A 12,496-nucleotide genomic window follows, 5' to 3' on the forward strand; every position below is an offset into this window, starting at 1 on the left:
TCAGGGCTGTAATAATAATAGTATAATTTGCGTGTAATTTGATAGAATTTATTTTTTGGATGTTTGACTTTTAGGTATTTATTATTTATATAGGTATTTATTGTGTTGGTTCACAAGTCCACTGGACTCTTGCATATTTCCAGGTATCTTAATATCCAGGATCATAATGGAATCTTGTCTTGGAATTTATTATGTCATCCTTGACGTTTTTGTTGTGTGTGATGTCTTTCTTCTCATAATGGCATGATATCAAATAAACTTAAATAAAATTTCCAACACATACCTGAGCGCACCACCACAGAAAGGTATGCAAAACATTCTGTTCTGGATTACCATGCATTGATAAATTATACATGGGTTGTCTGTGTGTACATGGATTACCTTTGTGATGTTTATATCCAAATGTTAAATTTTTGAGGAAACTTTGTTGCCTAAAGCCGACAATATGAGCAGTACAAGCTCCACTGACTAGTAAGTTGAGTGGCACGACTTTCTCTGTAGGCTCTATAAACCTTTACTGTGTGTTGGTCTGTGGACAATGATCCGACTGACATAAAAACTAGACAGTTTTGTTGAATTCTGTTGGGGGTGCCAGCACACAGGGAGTGACGGCATGTGAAACCAGATGACTTAAAACTTTATTCAGTGATAGACTGAAACAACCAACCTGGCCTGTGTTTGTGTCTGCAGTGTTATTATTTACAGCTGCTCATTTCTAATGTGCCCAGTATAGCTGCTAACATGGCAACAGAGCTATTTAGCCACTGTTCATTATTTCATTTGCCTTTTTCAAACTGCAAAAAAGTAGCCATTGTTCAGGGCTGTGAAGGAATTACCAGTGCCTCTTTGCACATTTTTTAGGCAAGCATAAATGCTTTCTGTAGGCAGACATGAAAAAAGCATAAACTTACAGCCAGGTATACAAACTCACTGTCATGCACAGTTGATAGTGTTATAGGAAGTTAGGAACAGACTCTGTGAGCATGTGAATTTTTTAATAGTGCAGATAATTACAGAGGGTGTACAGTAGAAAATGTGTGAAATATAATTCAGTGCAATAGCCCTGCAACAAATGATACCTGTTCAATTTTTGTTGACCGTCAAGGAGCTGTTTTTAAACTGCATTTAAGCCTGTCTTAGGGCCTTACCACCTCACAATATAATAGCAATAGAACAGTAACATTTTTGTCATTTTGTCCTACAGGTGGACAAAATAGTAGTTTGTGGTGGTGATTTCTAAAAATAAGTAACAGAACAGTATATAGCAGTGCAACACCACAAACTACAGCCTTAAAAATAACCATGAAGGAAAATTAAAACCTGTCGATGCTTCAACAAAAGGTCCTCCTTTTAAATTAGTACCATTATTGTGGTTTGAAAAAGCACATGCAACTTCCACATTGCCACATTTCCCAAGTCCCTCCGCAAAGTGTGTGTAGCAATCAGTGACAGTGAGGAGCAGCTGAGAACGGTGGTACTCTGATCAAAATAATGTATGCAAAATATACTCTACTTCTTGGTTTTGAATTCAGCCTGACATCACTAAATGTGTGGTCTCCAGGTTGACCTCAAACTGGCTGCCTGCTGCTGCTGAATGTCCTCTTTTTCTGCACAACCTGACATCCTGTATGATGTATAGCCACTCCTGAATCTGTTCCTTCCCGCTCCCCATAAACAGTTGATTGCTTTACTTTGTTTTGTGGCTCATTTCCTTATTCACATTCTGGATGACTGCTCATAACAGACTCACTTTCTGGCTCCTGACTGATTGATTTATGGGTCAATCACTGGATAACCTTACCCACCATTTCACACTCTCAAAAGTCTTTCATTGAGGAATCAAAACGAAGGGTTGACATATGAAGCTTTTAAATCTCATCTAGAAAATCCACCTGTGCTTCTCGTTACGGCTCGCCTTTGGAAAATAATGTGTGAATATTTGCTGACAGTTACCCAAAATTTTTTAATTAAGGCTGCATTTTAACACCTCTTTCTCTATCAGAAATGTTAGACCACTAGTGAAACATGCCATCACTTGAAAGACCAAGGTTATTTGGAGAAATTAGCATAACCACTAGTAGTACTTACAAACAACAGATTGTAAACAGATTATGGGATTTGTCAAAGGTTGACCTTCTGTTAAGCAGCACCTGTGTACAACAATGTGAGCCAATAGGATATATACTCATTAGAACCAACAGATGGCACTCTGGTAATATCCAGACATCAGACATTTATGATGAGAAGGGGGAAAGAAAGAGGCAGAGAGGCACTGAGAATAATAACCATTTGTAATTTTATGTTTATTGTACAATGTGACTTGTTTTAAAAGCAACAGGTGAGGAAGCAGAAATGCAGGAGCTTGTACACATAAGTTGGACATTGGTTTTCCTCTAACCTTGACTGAAAGAAGCAGACAAATGGATTCTGAAATCACATGGTTTTTCCCTTCACAAAATGCTTGCCTGTTAACTTAACTCCTCACAGGGACACTATTTAACAAGAAAGCCAAGCCATGGGTCAGACCCTTTAGTTCACTGACTTATTGACCTGATTTTGGTTTTATCAGATGTCTAAGAACAGGGTACCCTTGAACAAATGGTTTGACACTGAGGCTTCTGTGCAGGGGCTGAGCAAGATTGACAGGGAACCTGATCTTATTCAGTCTGCCAACAGCAGGACCTTGTCTAGTCATCGCTCTGACGGGGTCTTTGCTGGTGAAGCGAGATGAACCAAGGACAGGAACTTCTCTTCCCAGGCCATATCCAGTTAGACCCCTCTGGTAGGTGCCATGACCCCAGCTTTGGGGCAGGGGGAGCCCACTAGATGGACGTCTATCTGGGACAGACTCAACAACAAGGTCATGAGCGTTGTAGACAAATGAGAGCGGCTTGTTGCGACCTTGAGGATCCCAATTCACAAGGTCAGGCTGGCCTGGGGCTTCAGACAGAGTTGGAGGGGCAACATGCTTGACCTCCTCAAAATTGGACTTGCGGTTAATAACTGACTGTCCTCTGGGAAAGCTAAGCACTTGGTCGGTGGTGTATTCACTTTGAACTGGATTGTAAGTGCCATGGTTCAGTAGATAGGTGGATTCAAAACTCCTGGGGTAAGCTCGTTTATGTATTTTGTCATCTAGGGATCTCACTCCTGGTTGACTTTGTCTGTAGGATGCCATATTAGGTCCAGTTTCAGAAAACTCATGATCATTGTTATTGTAAAGTTGAGGTCTGAATGGCATTGTGCCGGGGTGCATCCCATGGTGAGCTGGTCCATAGAGATGAGGAGCCCCATGGACTCCAGGATAATCCAAACCCAAGGCAGCTGCACGGGCTAGAGCAACACGCATTATTAACAAACTATTTATGCTCCGAGTGCTATTTCATTGTTTTGAAATGTCAAATATACCCATTAATTGGTAATTCTAAGAAAATTGTAACATCAATCAAAGCGCACTACATACCTCTTGCTGTTTTAGCACAATACACACCTCCAGCTGACACAGAGTGAAGCACAATGGCGCTGCAAAAGACAACAAACACTGTAAGCCAAACAGCACAGCGTAGCTATGATTGTTTTTTTAACCACAGGAAACATTCAGGTTTAAAACACCTGAGAAAAACCACCAGAGGTACACACATCCCTGCAGTTATGTCAGCATACACTTCATGGCAATGCAATTACTGAAAACACTTGCCACTCTTGACTTCTTTTACAGCCACTCTGACTGCCCAAAACCTCACCCTGGCTTGATTTACTAATTACAGACAGCTGGTTGCACAGAGACCAAAACTCACCACTGAATCCAGTCAGCCACTGGCAAACTGCTTCATTACAGGCAATTAGTTAAAATGCTTGCTGGCGGCAGAATTCGACAAAACAAGACATTATTATTAATTTTCATTTTAGTGAAGTGAAACACATTTTAAACAGGGCAGTGTGAGCGGTAGGGATAAGAGTCATGCAAATATTTATGGTTCAGTGCAATTTTTGTAGTTGTAATTTTCTTGGTTAAAAAATGTGAAAATGTGTAAATAGGTGTGAGTAGAATATCATCTATTTTGCAATCCTAGCATAATTAATAACATCACCTTCGAACTTTAAATTACCTGAACAGGTAGCTAATTAAAACTTCACTAGACCTACAACCGTGATAATGATATACAATTTCCGCATGATTACCATAACCACCACATTAAAATGATCTCATTAAGCTTGACCTCTTTTATTAAACAGTTCAAAGAACACAGAAAACACTTGGAAGCATATGTACAGCAGTAACAGTGGGTCATTTTTCTTTTGCTCATCATAAACATGTACAGTTCAGGGCTCATTGAAAACAAGCACAATTACTTTAAAAGTGAAAGGAGAAGAGCTTGGATTCTTGCAGCTGGGCATGTCTGAGCCAACAATAAAGCAGCTGAGAGCAGTGGAAGCATTTAATAATACAGTCAAATTATTTCTGTCAGGATTGACAAGCTAAACGGGGGCTTGATTTAATTCTGTAATTGCACGTTGACCTTTACCCTGTACCCATACTTTGGTAATTAATAGGCCCAAGCTTTATTTAAAGTGTGGCATGGCAAGTAATGGAATTTAAATTTCAGGTGATGTGAAACCATAGATGTGAATGTCCGCTTGGCCAAGGTGCTCCTGAGGAGAACGATGCCTAACAGTGGCACCAACCCTCAATCAACCTACAGACCTAATCCTCTGCTCTTGCACTTTGAAGACCACCTGTCTGTTGTTAAGGATGGACTAGACTTGTCTTGAACTTTGCAATTGAACTTGTGGGTTTCTGTACAGTGCACAGTCCTGATAAACACACAGACCCACATATTCAAACTGTCTAATACACACAGGTGGTGGTGGTATGTCCATCAGCAAAGTGACTGTACTTTGCCTTGTGCTGGCTGACATTTCTAGGGACTCTAAAGCAGACCTATATCCCATGTGGACGAGGTTGAATTGCTTGACACACAACCTCTGGAGGCAGGTGATACTATACAAGGTCAATAACAGAGGATTAGTGCTCCACTTCTCAGCCTCAGGGTGACGATGAGCCCCCTTGCTCGGCTCCCATCACCCCCTCTGGGCCTCATTTGTGATGAGCGGGAGGTCTGCGGTGTCATTTCCACAAGATGTTGACACAGACAGAGCAGCCTCACTGGACTGCCAAATGACCAGTGAACTCTGACACTGCAGTGACACAGTATTCCAGTAATGGCCATTTCAACCAAAAGGTACCAGGTAATGCGCCACTTTTAGATTCATGATGAAACCACATTTATTTTGGACTAATTTTCCAATGTCGTGTAAATATGTATCAGAATCAATTAGGCCTAATAATATACAGTCCTTAGAGGATTCACATCAAAGCACATAAGCACACAATCCAATTAAGAGTGTTTACTGTTTAGATTGAAATGCTCAGCGTTCCGGTCTTAAACAAATCCGCATATCAGTAAACAGTATTTGCCAGAGTGTCTTTTCCAGTGGTTGTGTGTGGGCGTATGTGTGTGTGCACGTTCGTTTGTATGTACGAGTCGAGAGAGAGATAAAGAGTGAGAGTATGGAGCTTTGCAATCTTTAATATGTTTTTGTGCATCTGTTTTACGTGTATCTTCAGGACTCCATCCCAGATACTGAGGTTGCAGACAACAACAGAATTGAAATTGGAATTACAGACGTTGTATTTGCTATTTTAAAGTGCTTAATAGTGCTACAGTGAATTTTCTTGTAGATGAAAACAGCTAAAGGCAAAGTGCATACATTAGTACCAAAACATTTTTGTCATCTCTGATACAAGAGCACATACCCAAGACAATAATGCCTCTATAAATGTACATCCATATATGTTTGTTACTTATATTCATTATTATATATGCAATAGGACTGCAGGTGGGTACCCAGCAGTACATTATGGTATTCAAACTCAATAAGATCAAGAGCCTTACAGCTTGAGGCTGTAAGGTGACATGAAAATGAGAAACAGTGACACATAATACTGTTTGAGAAAAATCTTATCTTATCATCAATATGTATGTAATAAAGATTTACAGTGAGAATGGTAGCTTAAAAACAGCGTTATAAAGGTAGTTTTTTCTGTTGTTACCTCTAGCAACCCCATCTTTCCAATGGATAACAGCACAGGATTGTGGCAACCTTTATTCTCATGGAAATGATCAATAAGTAGATGAATACACTGGCATTTAGTAACTGTTTTACTGAATTTCAGACTTCTCTTCCATCACATTTCTACTCTTATAATGCTGCTCCTCATTCTTCCTCTCACCACTGTGGACAACAGATACTGAACTCTTTGAGCTCTAAGGCTCAGGCTGCCTCCAAAGCACGAATAGCAATCAGCAGAGGGAATGAGGGAAAGTAGAGGAGGAACAGACACAGACACACACACACACACACACACACACACACACACACACACACAAAATGAGCAACAGTTTCTGTGAGAAAGAAATGGTCACAATACACACTGAGTAAGATATCTGCAAAAACACGACAGAGAAAGATTGTGTACAAGAGGAAGCAAACCATTTGTTTCCACATTACCAAATTAGAAAGCCCTCCAATTCATCTCGTGTTCATGCAACTTTCATTATGGAGGCTTGCCTGCACCAGGCATGCTGAGCCTGCGATTCGAGACAACAATTAATTTTGGCTTTTTTGGAGCCTGCCTTCTCATCTTTTAACTAAGTGAACATAGACTGTTGCTTGCAATCTGTCCCTCTCTCCAGGCTTTCCATAACAAGAAAAAAAGTGACAACAAGATGCTGTAAGGCCTGAAGTATAATTAACAATGACACCACCAGGATGGTTCCCTTAAAGTCCATACCAATTAGGAAAAGGAGCAGTCAGCAAATACTGTTTGTGAAAAACAAATGCCCCTTGTGACTGGTTCCAGCATGCATGCAGTGGCTTGCATTGGGGACACAGTCACCTGTCAGGCCTCATTTGGATGTGGTGGATTCCACTTTGCATGGTGCTGTCCCAAACCATCTCTCCATGCTTGGCTCAGTCTCAGGGATTAATTAGCTATGTCTGGTTCTACAGAGGCTGAGAAACCCAAGCAAGCTAGTCATGAGAAACAAAGGAAAAGAGTAATGATGAATCAACAAAGATGTCTTCCTCACAGTGTTTTTGCTATCCATGCAAAGGCATCGGCGTAATTCCCATGATACTCAGCAGAAAATTTGACGACAAGTTGACCTGCAACAGCAAATCAACGTGTGCCAAATTCACATGCAACTCTACTGGTTTTAAGTCTGTTGAGTTAATTATGCATGTGAATTTATGGTTTTACAAAGTCGCTGCTGTATACTTTCTTCAGTTCAAGTTATTAGTGTATTTTGCCCATGGCTTATTACCTGTACATACTGCACTACCACACATACTGTATGTATTCATCAGGAGTCCCTAATTACTTTTCCTTGAAGGCAGAACTCAACTAAGCCAGCTGCCAGTGTCTGAGCCTCATGTTGTTTCATAAATATAATGACTCGCTCATTATTTTCACAACAATATTAATAATGATAATAACAATTATAACAAATAAGGCAGTAGTTGTAGAAGCAGCAAGGTAATTTCAGTTCCCCTTCCTCAAATTAGTTTTACTTATAATATTATTTCAGGATTGCATTTTATTTTCATTTTCACTCTTTAGTTTTATGAGCTACTGTATATTGCAGTATTCAGGTTATCTGTCTTTTCAGCATTTTTGAACAAATTTTTATCTAGACAGTTGTTGGAAATTTTGAGATTTGTTTCAGTTTAAAAGACCCTGAGCACTATCTCATCTTCTTTCAAGTTTATACTTACAATTATCAGCTAAAATGAAGCATTTCCATCTGCAAATGACCAAACATAACTAAACATAGAAAGGTTACATTCTTATTCAATGCCAACTACCCTGATTTGTAGTGTAGTCGCCATTAAAATGGATGAGCTGTTTCAAAATGTGACTTTGTTCTTGCAGAGGATAGTCTGATAGCTTAACAGTAGTATTGTCAGATGAAATTGACTAAAACTGGCTGGCTCAGGAGGAATGGAATAGTATATTTCAACAGTCACACCATAAGTTACACCTTTTAGCACTCTTTGTGGGTTTTTACGCAGACAAGACTTTAAAGGCCTCATATATGGGAACCCTGGTCTACATGGTCCAGTACTTTAAAGTTTACTGTTTCCATGTTCTCCACTTACCCACTCTAAGCTATTAGATCCGTGTGTTTGTAGGGGATCACAGATGGTGACAGGCGTTTCTCCTCCACAAAAGACATTAGTAATGAATGTTGTAAGTGCTTATAGTGGTGTCATGTCTTGGCACTGAATTCATCATCTGCCATCAAACACGATCATGATTTTATAATGTGCCATCTGTAAAACTCAGATTAGGGTTCAGGCAAGGTTTAGGGATGAATCCCATTTTTGGCTTTACAGAAGAAGTGATGAACTCCTTTGAGCGAGTCAGCAGGGTGGAAGTTACTCAGACCTCAATCAGCTTGGAATGCCCCATAACTGGGAAGCAGGGAGCGTGTATTTGCTGGCTGTGACACCTTGTGAATCAGCTAAATGTCTGTGGGTGTAGGGCCTGCTGGTAACGCCGGTCTGATCCACTGCACATCTGGACGTGCCCTGCAGTCATATAGCCATGCTGCTGCTGCTGCATGATACTTTTACAATGGAGCTGCGCCAAGTGGCACAGTGAGGAGAAGGGGCAAAGGGGTGGGGTGGGGTAAATGAAGCCTAGAAAGGATAAAATAGGCCATAAAAGGAAGAGAGAAAACTGAAATAGACAGTGCGCTCTTAGGCTGTGATGGCTGATGCTGGAGATTGCTGCCATGCCTTGATTCCTCCATCACCTCTATCTCACTGAAAACCTGACAAATATTTCTTTCGCCGACAAAGAAAGGAAGAAAAGGTTTTTTTCTGTGAAATCTGCCTTGACAAAAGTGAAGCGGTGGAAAGTGAGGGTCATGCATTCCTTCCATTCTCTCCTTTTTGGCCTGCAGACAAGGGGTATACCTTTAATGAAGGCGTGGAAGGTGGTCTGGGTAGGAATTGGCCTCTGCTTCATTACAGCAGTTGTAGAGGGCAACACATTGACTATATTGATCGTATCAAGAGAAAAATCCATCACAAATAACAGCACTCATTCTGCTTTTCTGAATTCTCATAAACCCTATGTCTTCACAAGAAGGCAGTATTCAGGTTTCAGCTCGCTGTCTTTGATACTGCAGAGAAAAATTTTATTACCTAACAAGCTTCACTGATTCCCTTACTCTATAGAATTAGATATTTTCAACAGAGGGGATCTCAGTATCACTCGAGATACGATTTAGCATGTCTTCTGAGAATGCCTAACATGGTTGCCATTGTTACAAAAATAGATATTCAAATTCTCTACTTGCTATCACAGCTTCAGTGCCTGTTTTTCGCAAAGCTGCTGTGTGGCACGAAAAGAGGACGAGATGATGGTGGGTGGAGAAGGGTGGAGGGATTTTTCAGCTGTACTCCATATGTTGTGTCATTTGGGGGCTTGCTGGTGTCTGTGTATGCTTGGCAGGTCTTGGCTCGTTCCCGCTGTTCATGGTGTCTGTGCACCCGTCTCTGTCAGCACCCACCTGCCCTTCTGCCTCCAGACCTGGCACCGCACGGTGTTTTACCGCTTAGACACCATAAAAGTGAAATGAACTCGAAAACAGAATTTCCCAATAAAATTATAGATGTGATACACTTTTGTAGTTCCTGGTCATGTAGAAATTCTGTGAGAACTGACTACTCATTTACTCTTTTACTACTCTTATTCTTCTTGAAAAGAGATTTAGCATTGCACTCACTCACTGTCGGACTCATGATGGACACATTCCTCTTCCTTACCTACATTACCCACAGTGCAACTAAACCATCAACAGTTTGGTCGGAAATTCGGGCGTGTTATGCTAGTAGCAGCTAATGTTGTCTCGAGCCGCTAGCCTCATGCAGAGATGTGGAGTGGGCTACAGAGGTCTGGTAAGCTCACTTGTTTGTTTCTAACTCCACACCCCCAGATGTTTTACATTTTCAAACTTGTAGTTTTCAGCCCCAACCAATGCTAACTCAAGTGACATTACTTTCAAATTTATCAGATTTCACGCAGCTCCCTCTGGAGCCACAGAAGGCTTTATACAACGTTTTTCACATATTCAGTAGTGCTCCCCAAGACCTGTAGGCTTTGATGTGTAAAATCAGTGGAATTCCTCTTTAATTCAACATGGGTAATTTAAGGTAATCAAACATTTCTAAAACATTGATCAAGTATTAATAATATGTATTGTAAAGAAGAAGATCTAGTCAGTCAAGTTTTCCTTAAAAATAGCTGTAATACTTTGTGTCATATGCGACTAGTGTAATTTTATTGTGGCAGTAGTCACATCCTCCCCTATGGTGCAGTAAACAGATCTGTTGACCAATTGGAAGCTAACCCCTAAACTTTTCAGAGGAAGTTCAGTTCTCCGCACTGTAGGTTTCTGTACAGCAGTCAAAAGTTATTTGGTTTTGCTGAATAACACAGATTTTTGGTTTTTAATTGGCCAGCATCCCTGCAGTGAAAGTAGACAGTACTGCAAATACAGCGGAAGTCTACTCCTGGAACAACCACAGCTTCATGGAGCAATGTTTTATCTGTGCTGACAGGAGATGTCAATGCTGTTGAAAGACCTGTATTAAAAGTTGCTCTGATGGACTAATGTTCTTAAAAACAACAACAATAACACAATAAACATATTTCAGCACAAACATAGACCAAATGTATATCTGTTACTTACAGTGATAATGTATGAAGAAATCAAAGAAAGAGTGTCTCTAACTCACTCGCCCTCATGGGTCAATCTGACAGGTCAAAGAGCCCCATAACAGGAAGTAGCAACAATGCTTCACACTGTCAGGTTGGATGGACTATACGTTACAAATGGGTTATACATTTGACTTTTGACAACAGCCAAACATAGTGCTGGTACCATGGGCAGAGCCAGGTAAAATAAATGCAAATTTCAATATGCTGCTGTTAAGAGTAGTCAAGCCTATGCAGCCTGTTAGAGACTGTGCCCATAGCACTATGGTTACAATGCATTACCTTTCACTTCCTTTCATATGCTAAAATTTAAAACCAATATCATACTTGTTTACTGATGCGTTTAATTGACTTTCCATAAGCAAAGATGCAGGAAAAAAGATATGTGATCTGAGAGAGAGAAATGGCACTAATACATGGAGTCACACCTTTTGATACCAGCAATAATAGATGTAAAATGTGCATGGCTACAGTCCCCCAATCAGACAACTGTGGAAAACATAATGACATTAATTAAAATCTAAATGGCCGACTACTACAATACTCCCACATGCCTCTCTCATTTGTAATCAGGTGTTTGTTGTGGTAAATTGCTTCAGCATTAAAAAACACAAAACCCCCTGACCAAAAAAAGCATTTCAAATCAGCACTTCAATATGACAACTTGTTCACCACAAGCTTGTATTTGTAGAAACATACAAAAGAGACAATAGCTGGGGTAAAAAAAAAGAGCACAAAAGACAAAGACAGAGAGCAGACCTTGATTGCTAAGCAAACACCTTATGTATGATGCCTTAAAGTGGAGCCTGGCAGTCACTGTCACAGAAAAAAAAGATGCCAACTGCTTTTCATCAGCGTTTCAACAGTATTGCAAACTGCACAACTCTTCATTCAGCAAAGCAAAAATTATACTGGGTAGTTTGAATGGACTAATATGTGCTGAATGAAAAGTTATTCATCCCTGAATTCGGCATCCCAGAGTGACTTCAGGAGGAATGTAAATATGAGGTTTAAGATTAAGGAGGTTTTGCTTTCCTGTTTCATCTTCCCACCCTGAATATTACTTTTATGATAAAATATTGACTTATTTAAAGTTATTTTAGGTTACTTAAAGGAAGATATGTTGTTGTTTTAAAACTTAGGTTTTTAGTTTTAGCTATTATTAACTTAACTGTTGAGACATGGGGTCATTGGATACCACTAGATGCGCATGACTACTACATAAAACATCATACACTTAACCACTTATTTGGAAGGAAAAACAACAGTGACATTTTAAATCATTACCCAAATTGTTTATTTTAAACATTATTTAGATTTTCAGAGTAAATTCCTTCAACAGTGTGGAGATACCATAGTTATTACACCTGTGTCTGTATACAGTTAATGGCCAATTATAATGGAAACACATATTTTGCACTTTTATATCCACCTCCAAATCAGTATCAGTGGTTCCCGAGTATGATTACACCTGACTGCTCATGCAGTTAACCTGTGCATAATGAGTAGAAATAGTGGCACAAACTACTAAAATGAGACCCAGGATGTAAAAACAAGACTATAGCCATTCTAGCAGCTCTGTAAGGTTGTACTGTGAGCTAAATGCTAATGTCAGCCTCCTAACATGCTCATAATAACAATGTT

General features: G+C 39.9%; 1 protein-coding gene across 1 annotated transcript; it reads right to left on the bottom strand.

Moving 5' to 3' along the window:
• Positions 1-2,282: 2,282 nt before the first annotated feature.
• LOC122881827 lies at positions 2,283-3,748 on the bottom strand. The gene is made up of 3 exons (XM_044208467.1): positions 3,613-3,748; positions 3,464-3,522; positions 2,283-3,333 (listed from the first exon to the last, which is right to left on the bottom strand). Exons 1-3 carry the CDS (start codon positions 3,639-3,641, stop codon positions 2,543-2,545), a joined length of 879 nt encoding a protein of 292 aa, XP_044064402.1. The 5' UTR covers positions 3,642-3,748; the 3' UTR covers positions 2,283-2,542.
• Between the last annotated feature and the right edge of the window lie 8,748 nt (positions 3,749-12,496).

Source organism: Siniperca chuatsi, linkage group LG9 (assembly GCF_020085105.1).
Source record: "Siniperca chuatsi isolate FFG_IHB_CAS linkage group LG9, ASM2008510v1, whole genome shotgun sequence".
Lineage (NCBI taxonomy): Eukaryota > Metazoa > Chordata > Actinopteri > Centrarchiformes > Sinipercidae > Siniperca > Siniperca chuatsi.